The sequence below is a fragment of the Rattus rattus genome, chromosome 1 (assembly GCF_011064425.1).
Source record: "Rattus rattus isolate New Zealand chromosome 1, Rrattus_CSIRO_v1, whole genome shotgun sequence".
Taxonomy (NCBI): domain Eukaryota; kingdom Metazoa; phylum Chordata; class Mammalia; order Rodentia; family Muridae; genus Rattus; species Rattus rattus.
Genome location: NC_046154.1, coordinates 81,734 through 103,370, shown reverse-complemented (window position 1 = coordinate 103,370; position 21,637 = coordinate 81,734). Strand labels below are relative to the sequence as shown.

The 21,637-nt window shown below is 40.6% G+C and overlaps 1 protein-coding gene and 1 long non-coding RNA gene across 4 annotated transcripts; one reads left to right on the top strand and one right to left on the bottom strand.

Annotated features, from left to right (window-relative positions):
- Positions 1-1,813: 1,813 nt before the first annotated feature.
- Positions 1,814-21,388, bottom strand: Pcmtd2 (protein-L-isoaspartate (D-aspartate) O-methyltransferase domain containing 2). 3 transcript variants are annotated; one of them, XR_004386775.1, is made up of 8 exons: positions 21,278-21,388; positions 17,760-17,941; positions 16,429-16,759; positions 14,619-14,721; positions 12,204-12,375; positions 7,448-7,571; positions 5,319-5,576; positions 4,289-4,382 (listed from the first exon to the last, which is right to left on the bottom strand). XR_004386775.1 is itself a non-coding variant. In XM_032891029.1 (7 exons), the coding sequence occupies exons 3-7, from the start codon at positions 16,733-16,735 to the stop codon at positions 4,262-4,264; spliced, it is 831 nt and encodes a 276-aa protein (XP_032746920.1). In that variant the 5' UTR covers positions 16,736-16,759; positions 17,760-17,941; positions 21,278-21,388; the 3' UTR covers positions 1,814-4,261. The 3 variants fall into 3 exon arrangements, 2 of the variants coding, with proteins under 2 accessions (XP_032746920.1, XP_032746910.1); XM_032891029.1 differs by lacking the exon at positions 5,319-5,576 and having other exon boundaries at positions 1,814-4,382; positions 7,448-7,575; XM_032891019.1 differs by lacking the exon at positions 5,319-5,576 and having other exon boundaries at positions 1,814-4,382.
- Positions 13,672-14,702, top strand: LOC116890657. The gene is made up of 2 exons (XR_004386776.1): positions 13,672-13,804; positions 14,593-14,702. It is a non-coding gene; the product is annotated as an uncharacterized LOC116890657 (long non-coding RNA).
- Positions 21,389-21,637: the final 249 nt, after the last annotated feature.

Below are 21,637 nucleotides of genomic sequence, written 5' to 3'. Positions count from 1 at the left end.
TTATCTTGTGCAAGGATTCTTGACAGAAGTGTGAAGAATGCAAACTACAATCCCATGGCCAGAACAGGACTTCAACAAGATCCAGAAAATAAAGTTGAAAGTCAGAGGCGATGCCCCAGGCAGCCACAGAGACTAATACCTTCTCATCCCATTGTTGCCTCCTTAGAATATCAAAGGGAACTGCTTTTTGTAAAGCCTCAGATTTTCTTTTTGTCTGCAAAACCCTCCATAGTAAATGGATATACACAGCTGTGTGATGGCTATTATTGGTTGTCAACTTGACTACATCTGGAATGAACTACAATCCAGAAATGTGAGGGCACACCTGTGATCCAGACCTTGAGACTGGAAGACAGGTTTCTGACCTGGATCTTGACCACAAAAAACTTAGGTCCAGGAAAGGTAGCGCGCGCGCGTGCGCGCGCGCGCGCGCGCACACACACACACACACACACACACACACACACACACACACACACACACGTGTTTAATCCCAGAAGATGCAGATCTCTAAATTCAAGGTCATCGTGGGACAAAACAAGTTTCAGATCCAGGCGCGGTGGTACACACCGTCTGCTGGAGGCCACACGTAAGGACATTGGAAGAAGGAAGATTCACTCTTCTTCGCAGCAGCACATCTGTTGGAACTCACTCTATGGAAGACCAGCATAAACACCTAGCCTGTGGGGCTGAGCAACTACTAGATTCTCAGGCTTCCCACTGTTGGGTTAGTTGGACTACAGACTGTAAGTCATTACAATAAACCCCTTAATATATTGAGACATTCCATAAACTGGGTGACTCTAGAGAACCCTGACTAATACACCTTGTGAACTTATTTAGTAAACTCTAACATTGTTGAGACACAAATGTATTCATCTATGTTTCTAACATGGGGCACTTATAACACACTGGAATGGATAACATCATTCACCACCTCCAGGCCTCAGTCCTTCCTTGACTCTCACCTTCACCACAGACCCTTGACCTATCCGATCTTAAGTGACCAAAAACCAAAACAAAAAGCAAACCCAAACCTTTCAGGAAAAAAAAGCCTTCTTGTGATTGCTTTTCTTGTTTTCTGAAACAGGATCCTACTATGAAGCCCAGGTTAGCCAGGAGCTCCCAACCCAAATGCCTTTACCACCGACGTGCTGGGCTGTAGGTCTGTGCCACTGACCCCGAAAGTCTAACAACTCTTGCTGTTCCTTATCTGTTCTGTCTCCATGACCTCATTACCTCCCTGTTTCTATCACTAGTTTACCAATTCCTTATGTTCAGTTTTCAGTTAAGTCTCAAAACTCAGCATTCAGATTTATTACTGACATACAGGTTCTCTATATGAACATTTATACGAGTATGAATCTCTATGAGATTCATGCTAATTAAAGCAAATGCTCAATGTATTGCTTCCCTTGAACATTCTCAAAATATGAGTACATGATTAAAATAGCAAGTAAAGTTGTTCTTCAGAGTTCTCTTTTACAAGTACTATAAATTAAACAATACAAGTATCTGGTGAAGGAAAATTTAATGTGGAAAAGGAGGTGTACCAGTAAAAATGTCTTTAAATACTTATTTGATATGCATGTTTGTTCTCCCTGCATGAACGTAAGTCACCACATGTGTGCCTGGTGCTCACAGGACGTCAGAAGAGGAAGTCAGAACCAATGGAACTGGAATTACAGTCGGTTGTGAGCTACCATGTGGGTGCTAAGAACTGAACCTTCTGCATGGGCCATCTCTCTGACCCCATTATGGAGTCTTAAAAAGAATGTAACCAAGAATTCCATACTCAACACAGAAGCAATACTGAGAATAAAATGTCTTAATACTTTTTTATTGATTCATTTGTGTTTACCCATGTTTCCCCTCATTTAAAAAAAAAATCAGTGTTTCTAATTTCTTGGATTTTCAACTTTAAGTTCCACGTTGACAAATCTATTTTTATGTACACCTTTGATTCTTACATTACAACAGAAGTCACATGTTTAAAAATACCCACTCCTTAAAACATAGCCATTGTCAATATTTTGTTTACAGTACAGATCCTGAAGACAAACACTTGACTATATTAAGATTTATTAGTCTGAAAACAGAATGTGGGATATTATTGTATATACCGTCGGTATATACTGAATTCTGGCAGCAAAGTGTTTATGAGAAAATTTCAATTTTCCCTGGTAGTATAATATAAAGGCCAATCTACTTCTCACTTGTTACAACTATATTTAACTGAATTATGGTTTAAAATCACAAAGTGATAAAATATAAATACAAAATACTAAGAAAAGTTTAACATATAAAGAGAAAGTGTCTTATGTATTGTAATTTTTTAAAAATCCAGCATAAAGGCAAATGTGGCTTTTCAAAATGTAGCCCATATTCAGTCACAGGGAAAAAAATTCAATCAATCCACCTAATATACAAACTTCACAGGTATCATTTATTTAATTTTATGTCCAAAATTTTCCAGGTAACATAAAAGTCTAGCTAACAATTAGAGTTAACATCAGGAAAGATCTGCAAACTACAAACATTTGCAAGTCAAGTTAGAGCATGCATTTCTCTCTGAAAGAAAAGAAGCCCAAATTGGAGTTAAAAGGCAAGTAAAAACAACTTTGAACTTTCTTTAAATAGCTTATATTTAAAGTAATGTAAGTGTACATTTTATTTATAATGTAGGGCATTATATGTTTTCCCAGCTATACATGCAGACTATACTGTGTGGTAAAAATGATTCAACTAACTTGAAAAAAAATAAACCAAAATACCCATTTAAGCTGGAGAAATCACATAACTATCAAATTTCTCTCTGCAAGTCACATGTGGCTAAGCTAAAAATAAATCATAAAATCTCAGTACTTAATCCTAAATTAATACTCTAATTTGGGCTTATTATTAACAATTTACACTATTTTTTTTCTTTGGGCTAGAAAAAAAAAATTTTTTTTTTAAGAGCCAGCTTTTGGAATCAGCAATGTAACTTCAAGTCCTGCCCTCTGAAAGCCAGAAAGGTTGCTTTTTTTTTTTTTTTTTTTTTTTTTAAACTTGATAGTTCTCAACACCCATGGCCTGGAGATAATAGATTTCACGTCACTAAGTTAAACTGCTCTAATGCAATGGAACTAGTAAAATACATGTATCTGTTCTTAAGAAAATTTACAAAACTAACAATTTTTTCTCCAGAATTATAAAAGATAAAAATCTATGACCTGGTACTCTAATATGATCAAAGAAAGACTGCAAACTAAAGTCAAGAAGCATGGGCTTTCTATAGCACTGCAGTCTCTCTACCTGCTCTGAAAATTCTCACATAGATACCTTAGAACTGCTCTGGTCTTTGCAGTTGTGATTCATGAATCACTGCTATGGTTCAGGAAAAACTTTTTCTCTCAGAAAAAGAGATTACTTGATGGTGGTTCCTATAAAGTATCAGAAGGAATTGGGGGGAGGACCAACTGCTTAGAAGTCTTTGGAAATTCCAGGAAGACATCTGGCAGTTCTATACATTATCCCTCCTTCTGTATCTCATTATGGTTGATATTTCACATAATATTTGATTAGTTTTATTAAAATAAGGGAGGATTTTCAACATTTCCCAACCTAGAAAAAGGCAAAACTCAGAAGAACTCAATGCCAGCAACAGAACCAGCACATAAAATTCAAGCTGAGTGGTGGTACGCCACACCTTGACAGGCTTGCCCTTGCTTCACACAGGATCCGAATCCAATTTAATTCAAGTCCCAGTGTGAACGTTTGCCTGCATAAGGAGCAGACATCATGCAGTTCCCAAAAAGAGCTCCAGTTACAGTAGAGCTCAAAAGATGCACACCCTACCCTGCCCCCAAGGAAAATAATTCTATGCAGTTTCTGGTTAAATTGTGCTTAAATAAATCACACCAATACATGAAAAGTTTTAGAGGACAGACAGGAACCAAGAAAGGGAAGAGACGTGTACCTGGCCAGCAGCTTCCTCTGGGCATCCCGGTCCTACTCTCCCACAGCTCACTTTTCCCTGTAATACAGCAGGTAGTACTTCAGGGGGTCAGGTAACGGGAGGCGCAATACCCTCTGACGAAGGAAGTTCACTGGTGGCTCAGGCTTGGCCTCCCGCAAGGTCCTCTCGGCCACTTCCCTCCGATCCTCCTCTGCATCCTCACAGCTGGTGTCATCAGAGGGGTTGGAAATTCGACTGGCAAAAACCTCTTTGTCCAAAAAGACAATGGTCTCCATCCTGCGGCGACGGACTCGCCTTCTTTTAAACATAGGTGTGCTCTTCAGACCACCTCCTCTGGTGGCTTCCTGGCGCATAGCCCTCTTGATGCTGCCTCGGATAGCAAGCCGGGCCAGGTCCTGCAGGCTGCGCACGGCTGGTGGTGCTGTGGACAGGGGCAGAGCAGTGGGCATGGGTGGGGCCAACCCACACCTAACTTGCTGAAAGGACTTTTGAAACCTTAGGGTTTGTTCTTGCAGACTAGTTTATAACTCTATTCTGCTCAGTGACATAATAACATCCACTCAAAAATACAGCAATCTACATTTCTAACATCCCTTTATATACTTTAATAGTTTTACATGAGTTTAAATACATTAAACAGAAAATCTAAATCACTCTTTTCCCTCCAGGACACATAACCTTCTTTAAGCAAGAGGCTTCTCTATAGAAGGGACTCTCCTGTTACCTGCAACATTTGTAACCAAAATAATAACCCCTGCCTAGAACCCACCAATATCTGCCCTGCAGAAAGGCAAGAAATGTTGTTAGATGAGGCTCTAAAAAACGAACAGTGCCTCCTCCTCCTTTTTTGAGACACCAACCCTTCTCTCTTGCCTTTTATCCATGAGAACATGGGTGCTCTCTCTGCAGGATGGAGCTGTGGTACCTTGCCTGCATCCTGTCATTCTACTGAGCAGTTGAGGCCTTGTATCTCAACAACAAATGACCTGGAGTATATCCTGCTCTCACCAACTCAATTAAAAGATTAGTTCCTGAACATTTGCAGGATGTTAAAACTGTCTCGTCACTGGCCACTGGGCTCCCAAGTATCCGCTCTACCTGTCCAGCTTTCTCTGAGGGCCACCAGGAAAACTGATTCAGTTCGCTATGGCCAGGTTCACAGTCCTTCTCTATGACCTGACTTCTCTTAGGCCTTGTGACACTCCCAAAGGCTCAGTGTCCACTCTACTCCTCTCTCAGTATGACTGCTTATCCTTGGTATAACATCTATTCTGTAAATTTAAAGAATATAGACCAGTTCCCCAGGTTGAAACTCAGTCCCAATCAAGTCAAACCTACCCCAGACTCAGCACAATACCTTAGGCTCTCCTGTTCTTCCTCAGAAAGGTCATGTGTCCCGGAACCCTTCCTGTTGAGAGGCTGGTGTTGTCTCAATCTTTTTCTCTTGCATGATAGGGAAAACCCCATCAACTTCCTGCCTGACTTCTGCCTCCAACCTGCATGCATGCCACTTAGGAGGGTGCTCCAGGCAGTGCATGCCAAGCTGCGTGGTCTCTGAATGCTGGCTTTGCTATATGGTTTCTCTTATTCCCTTGGTCTCATCAACTTCAGTGATCTAGAAAAGATAGAAACTGCAAACACCCTACCCGACTGATCGCTTTAGTAATTCTAACCAAATCACACAAATGTTTATTACTCAACATTCACAGTGAGCATTTTAGGAGGCCACACACGCCTAAGGTTCCTAGCCAGACTTGACAAGTCCTCACACAGAAACATTCACTTTACACTACATTTTCAAAGTGTTCCAAATGTTTTCATGAATTCTTGTCCTCCAAACCCAGCCACTGTGCCAGAGGATGATCCATTCCCTTAGTACAGGCCATAATGGTTTAATAACAAAATTTCAGAACACCAGTCTGACAAATTCACCCTACAAATGATTAACAGGATTATATCTATAAAAATGTGTAGCATCTTCAATCTGAAGCTCTCCACAGTCACAAAGTGATTTAAAACCCAACCTACATTCCAGTCAGCTTTTCCAACATATCCCACAATGACCAGAAGTGTGTGTCCCAAACTTTACCCTGGTTCTACCTTTCTATTCCTCTCTGTAACTTTAGGTTTTTTCCACCATTTTTATAAGTTCTCTATAATAATAACTAAATATGAAATTGGATGGTTTGGATTACATGCTGCTGAGTAACATCTATAAAATTAATCAAGATTTCCTCCAGCCTCTGCTCCCAGAACAATGACTGAGACTAATCATTTATTGATTAGGCTATAAGTTTTGACTTGTTTTCACTTGAGTTCAGCTTCATGGTTTCCTCTCCTTGTCTGTGTACATCTGTCTCAAGAGATCCTGGGGCGAATTTCCCCTTTCTTCTATCCTGAGTTCAGGCACTTGCTAGTTTACATCCTCAGCATTTCTGCTCAAATCTTCCATGCTTCTCGCTATTTCTCAGAATCCTCTCTCCCTGCGGGATGTCTGACCTACTTCCTGCCTCAGCTTATTGTCCATGGCTTTTTTATTGACCGGTGATATGTAGTAAGAGATCCTCTCTATACCTCTCTTAAGAAAATTGCCTTTCACCCTGAAACCAAGCATGACATAACATTATCCATCACTCCAAGCTCTTTGTATGTTTCACTTTGTATGTTGTTGTGCTTAACAAATGTCAAGGCTTCTATGTTACCTGGCACATAAAGTAGGACAATGTGGTAAATGATTCTTCACTAACTGAAGTGTTTTTGAAAAAAATTAACCAAAATGTATGTTAGAACTATGTATAATAATTTACATTCATACTTTCTCTTTACACACACACACACACACACACACACACACACACACACACACTTTCCAAATGTTTTACATGATCAGAAAGTATGATCAATAGTTTTCATCTGGAAATTCTAAATCATCGTCTTGAAATCTTATTTATAATATTCATTTGGAAGTCCTAAATCTTCATGACTTTGAAATCCTACTTTTGTGAAAGCTGTTTTAAGTATCGGGGTGAAGGTCATTCTACATTAGCTTCATGTACAGCCTGCATCTTAGAGAGATGTAAACACAGAGATTCAAAACATATGAGGCTACACAAAATTTCTCAGTCACAGAGCAGAACAGGTTGCTCACCCATAGTTGCTTAAAGCAGCATGAGACAGGTACTGGGAGGAAGAGGAGTATATTCAGGTGACAAGCAGGCGAACTGCCTATAATTCCCAAAATAAGCTCCTTTTTTGTGTGTGAATCTGCTACTCTCAAAAGTGTGGCCAGCAACAACATTTTACAGATTTAAAAGAAGATTAAAATCATCTAAGATGAGCTAAACAGAGATACTTTAAAAATACCTAAAACATCTGAGGATGCAAGAGGGAAGGATAACACTCTTTAGTATCAAAAGGTTTTTGCTCATTTTGTTTCTAATCTAACTTTAATCAAAGATAAAAGACAGGTAGGATGCTCATACTCACGTAGCTGGACAAGTCTGGACTGTCCTGACTCCGAACGGCAAGGCTGGACCAGAGGGGCAAAGGAAACAGCCAGAATCTTTTTTGTTTCCCAAGCAGAAGGGCCTGTACGTGTTATCTTGGTCAACTATCTCAAAGACAAAACAAGAATATCCAAAGGATTTTGTCACCAGACAATTTATATTTAAGTGTAATCATTTCTATATATCAAATCTAAATATGAACAGCCTGTCTATGTACACCTAATGAGACAGGACTAACAACAGCTACCATGAATATTCTTGTGCAAATGCTTAGCATGAACATACTCAAGCTCCTTGACCCCTTCTGTTTATACGAAACACAAACGATAAGTCAGTTAAAGGACTATAAGAAAAAAAATAAAGATAACAAAGATAAGATTCATACAAATAACTTTTTAGGGTTCTTCAAAGCAGTGGCTGAAGGTAGGTGGGGAGGTCCTGTCCTCAGTAAAACTACAATACTTCAACCATTTACCCTGAATTCTATGAGTATCAGGAATACAGCTGCAATGGCATCAAAGGCACAAAAACACCTGAGCTTTAAGCCATCTGCACCTGCAATAGCTGGGGAACAGGAGAGGCCCAAATGCCAGACGCTAAAATTTTGTTGCTGTGACTTTCACCAACATCAATGTGTCGTCCTAGATACCTAGGGCAGCTGTCCCCACTCTGACAGCACTTCAGGGTGCAGTGGGTACACTAGCTGACAGACGGATTAGTGCCAGCGAATCCAATTAAACTACACAGCCTCTGTGTGCTCAATGTGACGAGGACAGTCTACAAATGCCCTTAATAGGTCATAAAACTGAGAAGATTATATGATTATCTTTTCTAAAAACATCTAACCCAGAAACTCATCCAAAACTAAGATTCTCTAAAAGGATTAACCAGTACAATTACTAAAGATTAATTATATTAAGATAACAGCAAAAACATTTTTTCGGAAAATTTTAAAGATTTATTTTTTACATTATGTGCCAGTACTTGTCCAGTAGAGACCATCAGATCCCCTAAATCTGTAGTTTACAGACTTTGAGTTTTCTGAACTCATATCCTCTGTAATAACAGCATGCATTAAACTCCTGAGCCATCTCTTTATCACCCAGACACGTCAAGAAAAACTATCTTACTATTTTTTGCATGTATGGGTGTTTTGTTAGCCTATGTACCTGGTATGTACCTAGTACCTGCCAAGGCCAGAAGAGTTCCAGATCCCATAGAACTGGGGTTACAGATGGTTGTGAACCACCGTGTGGGTGCTGGGAATTGAACCCAGGTCCTTTGAAAGATCTTAACCACTGAATCATTTCTCCAGCCCCTTCAGAAACCTTTTTTAAAAAGGGGAGTTTCTAGCTATAATGATCACCAAATATTTAACTATAATACATAAATTATATGTGAGACCTTAAAACTATAAACCTGCATTTCATAATCTAGATGAACAAACAGAAATAGTATGAGGATGCCTACCCTCTTGAAGTTAATCTAGAGCTAAAATGATCTCAATCGAAATTTTGTAAAGGGCTGGAGAGATGGCTCAGTGGTTAAGAGCACTGACTGCTCTTCCAGAGGTCCTGAGTTCAATTCCCAGCAACCACATGGTGGCTCACAGCCATCTGTAATGAGATCTGATGCCCTCTTCTGGTGTGTGTGAAGACAGCTACAGTGTACTTGTAACATAAAAGAATAAATAAATTAAAAAAAATTGCAGTGATAATAAAAAAATAACAAAGCCTTATTAATAATAACCAGAATTTATCCCTGAAGTATAGGGGAACCAAATCACTAATAGTAGTTTTCTCTTTATCAAAGTTAACCGGTACCTAAATACAGAGAAAAAAGAAAGAATTTAAATGCATTACTCTATGGTTAATAAAACAATGAATCAGGTTGAGTCATTCCAGTCATCCTACAAGGTAAACAGAAAAGCTGCTTATGCCATATACTTGAATGGTGCCTGTCTTCTAGATCTAAGGTTCCCATATCCAAACAACTGCATACCAAAAATATTCAGAAAGTCATTCATGTATTACTGAATATGTAAAGATTTTGTTTGCCATTATTCCCTAAGCAACATAGTAAACAACTATTTATATAGCAGTGACAATCTATCAGCTATTACAAGTAATTTAGAGGAATTATAAAGTAAAAAGGAGGACATGTGTAGGTTATATGCCACTAACATTCTATGTGATTTTATAAAAGGATCTGAGGTGTCTGCACAATTTGTTGTGAGTAGAAGAAAATGGTCTTATAATCAATCCTTTGTATACTGAAGGTAAAAGTCTATTTTTTTTTAAAGATTTATTTTTTTCATGTATATGAGTACACTGTTGTTGTCTGCAGACACACCAGAAGAGAGTATTACAGATGGCTGTGAGCCACCATGTGGTTGCTGGGAATTGAACTCAGGACCTCTGGAAGAGCAGCCAGTGCTCTTAACCGCTGAGCCATTTCTCCAGCCCAAAAAGTTTATTTCAATACATGGCTTACATTCTTGTGTTCTCCTCCATCAAAATATGCCAAAAGTAAACACTACCAAGACTCTGGATCTAATTGCCAATAGGTAGAAAATACAAGGACAGAAGAATATGTGGTCCACTGCCACAGTGATCTACGGGCTGGAAATTCCAGAGTTTAGGACACACTTTTTTTTTTTTTTTTTTGGTTTTTTTTTTCGGAGCTGGGGGCCGAACCCAGGGCCTTGGGCTTCCTAGGCAAGTGCTCTATCACTGAGCTAAATCCCCAACCCCAGGACACACTTTAAGATTAAAAACCTAGTTCCCTGAACAAATCAGTTGCAAAGAAAATATGAGAAAAAATAATGCAAGAGATTAAAAATAAGAACGAGGATGATGGCAAGTTGTTACAGTGCTTGCCATGCAAACACGAGAGGCAGAGTTCCAATCCCCAGCACGCAAACACCAGGCAGGCGGTGTGGTCCCCCGGTAACCCTAACACTGGAGGTGGAGACGGGATCCCCAGAGCAAGATGGCTAGCTAGACTACCTGAATTGGTGAAGTCTGGGTTCAAGTGAGAGACCCTAGGTCAATATATAAGGTGGAAAACAATCAAAGAAGACACCATATGTCAATTCTCTGGCCTCCACATACATGTGCACATGCATACATACAAACTGGCACCCACCCACATGTGACTACATATACGTAATCATACACAACTAAGAAATTTATTAACTAAATGTGACTTGTAAACATCAAAATGATATAGATTCAAAATTAAATGACTTAAAATTACAAGCTATTCTATACAAGGAAATTTTTGAAAATGGAGGAACGTGTAAAATACTTTCTATCAAAGTATTAAACAAGTACACTAACAAGATCAAAATTTACAGAAGCCATCTAGGAAAGGCTAAGGCAAGCAAATGAGTTTTCTGACAATGGCCCACCATTTTATAAGACTACGATGGGTGAGCTCTAAGAATGCAGGGTCCTTAGAGACTTCATCCCAGGATTGCTTTTTGCTGTTGACATGCCTTTCCTGTTCCTATTACATAGCCTAACAATTCCTGGGCATGAGCCCACGCTATTGGGAAGATCGACATGAAGATGTAGACAAATTTATGATTTCCTAATTCCCGATAATGATTTTATAGAATTCCTAAAGTAATTACAAAGTAATTTCAAACCCTCTATAGAATAAAAGCTGCAAACAGAGCTCTGTAAACCTTCATGTGTCATGGGCTAATTGAACTAGAAAAAGAAAGCAGGCTTGGAAAAAATGAATGATCAAGAAAAACATTTCTGCTAGGTTAAGAACAAAGTCACTATCTGGTAACTAAAGGTCATAAACTGAGAATGGACGATTTATTGTAGGTGCAAGGATAAGAAATAAAATATTGACTAGTTTATACAAAACTTCAAAAAAATAAGACACAAAGAAGATGATTTGTCTCTTGACAAAACCACACTAACTTGTGACATAAAAATTATTGCTTTAAACCTGTAATGAACTTATGGGGGGCTTGTAACAGATAATGAATGTCCAGTCAGATACTAGTCTTACTGGAAGGACATGTAAATAATTCTGTTGTAACTCCTTAAACCTCGATCTATGACATGAATTATTGCCTGAAAGTTACTATCAACTTATTAGCATGTAAAAAAAAGTATTTTGAAGATTATGTAATTAACCTGTTGTAACAGCTCTACCTGACAGCTGTATGAGGCGAATATTTAGAAAAGATATAAATACTAAGAACAGAAATAAAGGTTGTTGGAGCTTCTTTTCACTGCTTCATCCTAACCCTAACCCGATGAGCAAGGAGCCTCTAGTCAAAGAACCTGGGTAACTAACTTCTTTTCTTAATTCCTTGCTGCTATGTGCTGGAGTTTATTGCCAGAAGCCAGCAGCTTTTGGCTACAGAATAACAACAAGTTAAAGAAAGAATTTAACAAAAGTTAGTTATTCTTGCCCCAGCAATTGTCTATGCCACCCATCACTGCTTGCCTCAGTCTGGTCACTGGCACAAAATAAAAAAGGAGCTGGGGTGAAGAGAAGGAAGAAGAAAGAGAAGGGGAGGAAGAGTAGGGAGGAAGAAAGAAGAAAACAGAAAGAAAAACAAATGTAAGAGAGACAGAAAGTAGGAGAAGGTTCACACATGGTGCACAGGGTATGGAAGACCTATATATAGCTTTGTATTCCTCTGTTAATAAAATGGCAGAAGCTACTGCGAGGAGAGTACACAGTGTCAGCTGTGTAGAGAACCTGACCTTCTCTTCCAAGGGCATGACCAGGATCCCTCCGACTTTGAGAAGATTTTTCATGTACTCTTCATGTTCTTTCTGCACACCAGCCCCACAATAGACACGGTCATACTGACAACAATCTGGAGCAATCTCCAGGCAATTGCCAGTTACAAAGGAAGGTTCACAGAAGTCAAATCTGCAAGAAAAAAAGTTTTCTGTAACTACGTGTATGGTTGTAACAAGTACATAAAAACAAAGTTATACCTACCATGTTGGGAACAAGCAAAAGAAACTTATTCTAAGTACTACTATTTTGCTCTCAGACTCTACCTTTATTATTTTTTTTTAAGACTTATTTTATATATACAAGTACACTGTAGCTGTCTTCAGACACACCAGAAGAGGGCATCAGATCTCATTACAGATGGTTGTGAGCCACCATGTGGTTGCTGGGATTTGAACTCAGGACCTTTGGAAGAGCAGTTGGTGCTCTTGGTTCTTTTTTTTTTTTTTTTTTTCTTTTTCGGGTTGGGGACCGAACTCAGGGCCTTGCGCTTCCTAGGCAAGCGCTCTACCACTGAGCTAAATTCCCAACCCCGCAGTTGGTGCTCTTAACCACTGAGCCATCTCTCCAGCCCCTCAAACTCTAAACTAAATTCAAGGTCCCAGGCCCTAGGGGATCTGAAGACTTCCCTACAGCTGAACAACTTCTGTTGTAAACAGCTGTCTAGTGTCTCAGGGACAACTTGTAAGGAGACAACTGTGTGAGTCCAGCCATTGCAAGAACACTTCTGGCAAGGTCAAACAAGTTCATGTCCTCAGGCCTAGGAACAACACCTATCTCACTTCTCCAAATGTTTTCTTAATTGTCCATTAACAGGCAAAGAATACAGAAACCAAGGTGCTTAAGTCTTAAAATCAGCTGACCCGCTCTTTTGTCTCCTTATCACTCTGAGCTCCAGACCTAAAGTCTAGCAGAACAAATTAAAGACCTTGAAGCCAGATGCCCAGGATAAGGAGGCCCAGTCTCCAGTGGGTTACTCCCTTGTTTAACCCACAATGTAACGTCCAATTAGATAACACTGCAGCTTCCCCCAGGTCCCCCCTCACTTTGTGTTCTCATCCTTTAAAAATGTTGTATAATCTCCCTTCTGGGACACGGTTCACATCCTGAACTAGCCATCTGCCTGGGTGCTCAAAAAATAAAGCTTTCATTTTAAAGCTTCTGTATCTCAAGTGAGTTTCTTGGCTTTCACCCTGAAGACAACCACAGGTTTTAATTATAAACTGCAGAACAATGTAACACTTTGCAGATCCAGGAGTTAGAAGCTACATTTCCAAATAAAATCATACTACATAAATAGAACCTATACATTACAAACAAAACAGAATGAAAGTGAATGTTCCAACATGATCCAAATACAAAGCAACACCAGCCACCATTTTTCACTGGTTTTACAATGCTCAGCACCACACTCAGTTGCCTGACAAGCAACTGGAGATTTTATTAGATTCTGACTTATTTATTCACTGTGTTACTCCACCTGTGTATACATATAGGTGTGCCCCAGCCTGCATGAAGACTTCAGAGGACAACTTGTGGGCGTCAGTTTTCCTTTCACCAGGTGGGTCCCAAGAGTCAAACTCGGGTCATCACTCTGGGCAACAATACCTTTACCCCTGAGCCATCTCACCAGCCCCAACAGTAGTTCTTTGTTTTTTAGACAGGCTTTTCCTGATTAGCTAGCCTTGAACTTGTTATGCAGACCAAGCTGCTCAAACTCACAAATATCTGCCTGCCTCTGTCTACCATTACTGGCGAAAAACACTTTTTATTCTCTGAAATTTCCATTCTTTAAGAAAACAAACGGGGTTGGGGATTTAGCTCAGTGGTAGAGCGCTTGCCTAGGAAGCGCAAGGCCCTGGGTTCAGTCCCCAGCTCCGAAAAAAAGAACCAAAAAAAGAAAACAATTAGGTGATATAAATTTTCTATAATGAAACATGTAAACTAAGCAAAATAAATTTTTTGTTTTTTTTTCTCTTACTACAGTAATGAAAATCTGATGTTTCGTATCATACATTATAAAACACAAAGCTGGCACCGTGTGGTGACACACGTCTTTAATCCCAGCACTCAGAAGGCAGGCGGATCTCTATAAACTTGAGGCCAATCAGGTCTACACAGTGAGTTCCAGGACAGCCAGGGCTATTCAAGGAGACCTTGTCTCAAAAAAATAAAATAAATAAATAAAAATAAATAAATAAAACCATAAAGCAATTAGTACCAGAGAATATTAAAACAGTAACAAGGGTACACATATAACCTAGGATCGTCCAACCATATTTTAGCTATGTCTTCAGCCATATGCATACTAATAAACTGGCCTTTTCTATCTATAATTTACACCCTTAGAGACAGTGAGTAACGTCTGATCCTACTTGTCAAAACTGTCGCTTGTCCTGATGAAGACGTCCAGTTTCTGCTTCGCATACTCAGTCACATCTGAATGAAGCTCCACCCCATGGTTCACACCAAAAGGACCTGAAAGGTTTGAGAAAACAAAGCTCTTAGAATGAGGAAAAGAACCCTTGCTCTTTTTTTCTGTACTTTAATTACAACACAGATAATTCTGTCGTGTATAATTACAGAAATTCACAAGGGTTTGAGGTCTCAGCATATTCGTGGCTCTAAACCACCCAAGGGAGTCTTTCCATGTGTAACACAGGGTCCGTTCACTAACACAGTATTTGTTTGGGTGATTTGGCCTCTCAAACATTAAAAGAATCATTTGCAAATTGAAAAAAAAGGCAAGAGTAGTAGCAAAACCTATATTTACAAATGAAATTTGTATTAGGATTATCTATATTTTACAGTACTTTCATTATTACTGCTGGCAACATCAAGTGCCACAGTGTCTAGGCTTACTCTTTTCCTAGGTATTAGTGAGCGAGTGAGCGAGTGTGTGTGTGTGTGTGTGTGTGTGTGTGTGTGTGTGTGTGTGTGTGTGTGTGTACGCACGCCACACACATATGCACAGATGCACACATCCATGAATGTTCATGGCAGAAGTCAACATCAGGTATCTTCCACTCTCCAGGTTACTTTTTGAAAAGGGGGCACACTAAATAAACCCTGAGGTCAACAAATCAGATAAAATGGCTAGCCAAGCAAGCCCCTAGAATTCTATCTATTTTGCAGCTCTGAGAATACAGACACACACAACTACACCTGGCTTTCTTTTCTTTTTTTTTTCACATGTGGTCACCTTTACATGACTTGAATTCAGGTCTTCATGTACACATGGTATTTACAGTGAGCCATCTCCTTGGCTCCCTAGGCGCATGCTCTTGCATATGCGCCTCACCCCCCACCTTGGTTTTTCAAGGCAGGGTTTCTCTGTGTAGCCCTGGCTGTCCTAGAACTAGCTCTGTAGAACAGGCTGGCCTCAAACTCACAGAGTTCTGCCTGCTTCTGCCTCCAGAGTGCTGGGATTAAAGACAAATGCCACCACGACCACCACCACAAGGCTGCACCCTTAGGCTCTTTCCAATAGCATTTATAATATAGGCAGTTTTATTACGTTTTCCCCCCAGTCAAAACCACTGCCTTAGCCAATCAAAAACAAATTAAGATTAAAAATCATATCAATTATGAGGAAATGCAAGCAACATCTGAAATCTTTGCCCCACTAAAATGTTTTACACAAAGCAGGAATTCAATAGCTCTTCAGCTGATAATCCTGATAATAATATCAGAAATGGTCACATTCATATCCATTCTTATAGCTTGTAAAAAAAAATAGCCTAAATGGTTCCAAATATCATGACCTAGTAAATCCATTCTCTCTGAAAATTCCTTACAAATACATAAACTTACTAATCTTTTAGTAGCAAACAAAAGAGAAACTGTTATATAGAACTTCACCTACCAAAGAATTTTAATGCCCCTCAGTGGAGAAGAAGAGCAAAAGAGTGATTAGATTAAATCAATAAATCATATAAGGTCACGATTTATAGACCTTTGCTGTTTTCCATCATTCATAGCAGAATGCAGCAGTACAGGCAGGAGGAGACCCCCGTCCCCCAAACTCAGAGCCCACCGTGGGTATCATCATCCACCACCTACTTCCAGCCTAATAGGAGGCCCATGATCTCCACCATGGTATGCAACCAGCCTACAAAATCTTCTATCTAAGATGATACCAAATTATACTAAGGCAGAGGGGACTCACCCTGTGTCCACACTCACCTAGAATGAGGCCCACCATGGAGCTGAGGTAGCCAGTACCACTGCCCAAATTCAGAAATGAGAGCCCAGGCTGCAGATCCAGAGCCTCCATCACCTCCGAGTAGATGCACGGGGCTGAGAGATGAATGTTTCCATGTTTCCACGCCAAGTCTTTGTACGCATTTTCTTTAAATTCTTCAAGATAATAATCTGCTCGATCAATAGCTCGGAAAGCCTGCTCTACTAAGTCCGTCCGGATGTACTGGGCTTCCTTCAAATTATCAATGAGCTCATCGTTGTCCTCACCAGCACTCACAGCACCGCCCATGTTCCAGATTACAACCAAGCAGGACTACAATTAAAATTTTAATAACTATTTACATTAAGGGCAAGAGCAAAACAAAGAAGGCTCTAAATACATGCTATTTCCAAATTCTGAGTTCTGAATGTAATAAAGATAGGAGTATATTTTGTCAATAACTACTTCACCCTCCAAAGATGCTGGCACTGGGAGTGGAAATGATAGGGTCAAAGGGGATAGTTCAAAGAGTAAAGCACTTGCCATACAAAAGCCCATGACCCAAGTTTACTCCCCAGAACCTACAAAATGTGAAGAAAGAAACTAGTGCCACAGGGTCATTCTCTGATCTCCTCATGCACACAATGGCACGTGTGAGCCCTCATACCATAATTTAATTAGGAAAAAAACGTACTAGCTCGGCTAGAAATTTAAGCTAGCAAATAATAAGCCATTTGATGTTTAACTGATATTCATCTTTTAAAAAATTTTACATTTATTATTCTATTTAGAAAGTATATTTGCTGGTCTATAGGAGCAACAATTTGCATATTTGGTCTCTAGACATGAAACTAAGATTTTTAGGCTGGGTACCTTTACCTGCTGTGCCATACACAAATTCAAATTTAAATGGTATTTCCATGTCAACCAGAGTACTACATCTCAACAAATACACAAACTACCCACAACAAGTGATCCACCCAACCTATGATTAGGTTACTCTGATGCTTAAATTTTAGGTAAAAATATTCACAAAACTTTCTTCCCAAACAGAACATGTTGTGATAGATACCTTAGTGTAACAAATATAAAATCCGTTTCAAGGCTAAAGTTTAGCAGTAGGAAGGGTCACCAATGGCACTCTGTGGCCTACTTCCTAAACAGCTTCCTTCCCCTTGCTATCTAAGAAGTACACTTCTCTTCTCCTAGCCTGTCTTGGTGAAGAAAGCATCCCCTTTAGGTCCTGATCCGGTGAACAGGGAATACTTTTTACCCTGGAAAGGCCTTTTTCTTCCTGGAAAATGAAAAATATCCTTCCCAGTTTTATACTGACCTCAGGTGACTTTTCCAAACTAATGGTTTTATTTCGTAAAAGATGGTGATGCTGATATAAACTGCTGAAGAAAAGACTACCAAACCACAGGAAGATTAGACTTTCTGAATCAAAACAGCTCCTGCTCAGGAGTTCAAAGTCATCTTCAGTGAGCTCCAAGCCAGCATGGATTATTTAAGAACCTGTCTCAAACAATAACAACAGTTAAGTTACGATTCCTGCTCCCTCAGTCTTCTCTCTAGAACAATGAAGATGGCCCCCTAGACACACCCACCCCCAGACACACCCACCCCCCAGACACACCCATGTGCACACCTGGTGATAGCAGTGCTAGAGAATTAACCCTAGGAATGAAAATCAACCAGCAATCTGGCATCTTACAATGGGTTAAAAAAAACTTTCTTGATACAAATTCTTTTCCATTTTATGATGAAATAATCCATTTTCATAATCAAGAAAAAGATTAGATTTTCAAATCCCAGTTCAATTAAAATTTAATCTACTTTTAAAGTGAATTCAGTGCCCTTGCCCCAAGTCCCTAGTGCTAATAAACTTGGGCTTAATCTTAGATAAGCCACTTAGTTCTATTGCTACACTACGGATCTAACATAGTCATATTAAAATTCGGGACACCAGTTGAAAATAGAGTAATGTATTTATATGCTTACAGGCCAATTTAGGAAAGGACCTTTAAAAAACACATGTTCTATTGAATCAGAAAAGCTATCTCTTCACCCTATCTCAGTTCTACAAATTAACAGTCTTCTGCAGGTAACACATTGGATATATTTCATTTGTACTAGATATTTATGTTACTGAATTTTTTTCTCAAGTGAAAGCTAATTCTATGTTAAAAGAACAGAATTTCAGTAAAACACAGCAACCTGTTTTTACAGTTACTACCTACGAGACAGCACACATTCAACAGCAGAAGGTAGGGCAAGCTGGTCTTAGTTACTAAACTGCTCAGTCACAGACAGCGAGAACACCACAAAGACCCCACAGTGCTATGGTGAAGCCAGCACAGTTTAGCCAAAGGCTTTTGTTTTGTACACAGCATGGATACAGGGGTTAAAGACTCACAAATGAGCAGTATTCTTTGTTAATTTCTCAGTAATACTTTGATAATCAAGTATAATGTGCATTATATTGGTAAATTGTCATATGCTCTTTAAGTTTGTTGAAACCGGATGATGAGAGCAAGGACTCTCCTGTACCACTCCAGTGTGTTTGTTTCTAGTAGTTTCCAAATGTTCTCCAAGTACCTTCCTGGAGCTTGGTGGATACCTAATTCTATGACCGGGGGAGAAGGAAGAGAAAACAGCCTGAGAGTAAAACATTTTGTCCTTGAGAATAGCTGAAAGATTAGCCATTTACAAGACTATTGTTTGTTGCATAGTATGGAAATGCTTCGTAGAAACAAGAAGCCAAATGTTCAGACATGGAAATCTCATGGAGAGAACAGAATGTTCAATTGGTAACTCCAGCTGACTGCCTCAACTTCTCCAGCTGATTGCTACTAGATGACTGTAAGTGCCCAACTTGATGATGATGTTATCTGCTTACATATACATATATATATATATATATATATATATATATATATAATTAAACTTGGAAGCTTCACCTGGGTTCTCTCAGGAATTCCAAATGGGATTTTCACCGATGACTTCTGCTGTTATCTTTTGTTTGGACTTTCAATTGGGCTGCCCAGTCATCCCTACTATGGGTAAGTACTCAACCTGATGCTTTCTATGCACTACTTCTGTCATTACTCAAGTTCTCTCACTTTTGCTTACTATAGATACTTAATAAATTCACTCATTTAAAACAAAGTGTGGTTATTGTAGATCATTCTCTATACCACAAAGACCACCAAGGTGGCCCTATCAATTGCTTTGGGTGGAGAGTAGGTGAATAATGATCAAGTGTGATATTTAATTTTAGCTTTGTCTGACAATCTAATGTTGCCTTGCACAGAAGCATCACTATTTTCTGCTGAGAGAGATGTGATCAGTCACCATGTCCAAAAGAACAAAACAAAAAAACCAAAAACAAAAACAAGCTTGAAAATACTCTCTCCAAACCAAATAGTATCACTGCACAAGAATGCGGTGCAGTAGAATCCAATTGAAGGCAAAACCTTATTTTTAGGAGGCTGTTCTTCCTTCACTACACGACACTATTTACTACTTGCTGTAATGCTTGTTACAGTTTCCATTCAGAACTGATTAGCACAGGCCAACAGAAGAGAAGGGCACAGGAAAACTCCAAGCAGAGGACTCAACATGGACAGCAACAACAAAGGGGCCCCGTTTCACACCTACGCTGCGTTTGAAAAAAACTACACTAGCTGCCCCACAGTCAAATCTGGATGTCATTTTTTTTAGGGGTTACCTTGCTAGGGACATGTATTCTAAACCATCATCCTGCCAGCAGAATGATGGAAATAACGAAGGTTTCCTGACTTGAAAACCAGGACTCTCAGAAGGAATGCATCAAGTGCATACCACTTGTGGTCTGCAACTGAATCAAAGTATATAGTTTATGCTGACTAGGAACAGATCCTACTGTTTTATGCAAAGAAAAGCTTTGGGACTACCAGAATTGAAACAAAGAAAAATGAGTTTCTTCTCACAAGTGCCCCAGCCAAGGTCTCAGAGGAGGATGGAGAAAAGCCAGGGCCAAGGGAGAGTCTAAATGCCACCACCTCAAGAGGGCCCACTTCAATTCCCTTCACACATAATCAGTGTGAGCCTCTTAAATACCTCGTTCTAGAGACAGCCTACCAGACATAATGGAGCCCACGCTAGCCACAAGAACCGAGAACAGTGCAGGGCACGAGAGAGCAAGGGGCAGATATTCAGACGACTGAATTGATGGCAGAGGCACTGGCCTAATAAAAAACAAAGGGTCCAGGCCCCTGCAAGGTTTCTTTAGCTACTTTGGACCTTTCCCCAAAGGGGTCTTTCTTTTCTCCTCTGTAGGATACTCTGCCTTCTTCCAAATATCCGCCCGAGGTATAATCTGTTTCAAACACTGCCAATGCCCGACTTGCCCTTGAGCTAACTGCAAACATTTCCAACTTAATCAGAAATAGGTTGTAGATACAGAGCAAACAGATCCCAAAATTAGCAACAGGCGGGGGAGGGGGTCACGCTGGAGGGGAGGGGGTCATTGGAGGAGTGGGGGCGCTGGAGGCGAGGGGGCGCTGAGAAGGGGACGCTGAAGGGAGGGGGACGCTGGAGGGGAGGGCGTCGCTGAAGGGGAGGGGGCGCTGGAGGGGAAGGGGGACGCTGGAAGGGAGGGGGCGCTGGAGGGGAGGGGGACACGCTGGAGGGGGGGGGGCGCTGAGGATGCAGCTTGGAGGGCGCTGGGCAGGGGGATGGGGGGCGGGGGTGGCAGGCGCTGGGGCTCGAAACTCTCGGAAATGGTAAGAGACATAGACGCCGGGGACAGGTAGCCAGAGCTGGAGAAGGGAGACGGAGGGAAGGGCCGAGGGGCAGAGACGGCTCTACCTCGGCGCTCAGCGGCCCTCGGGTTTAGCCTCGGGTTCTTCGGACGCTTCTGTCGCTTCGCACGGACCGCAGCCGCTGTAAACATCCGACGCCGCCTCTGCGCGTGCGCGGGCTGTACCTGAACTGAGCATGCGCGGCTGGAGGGCGCTCTTAAAGGGGCAACGGCACTGCCCGAGGGCCCGCCCCTTTCCACCGGCAGCAGAGAAGTCATGTGGGGGAGAATGGATGAATGTGTCCCTGCCTCAGTGGTCGCTACGTGGTCTCCGAGCATGTCCGGCCTAGTGATATGAGAGGATGCTGGCGTGTCGGCGGGAGAACGGCATTTTGCCTGCAGGAGCGTGGCCCTCCGCTTATGCCCCA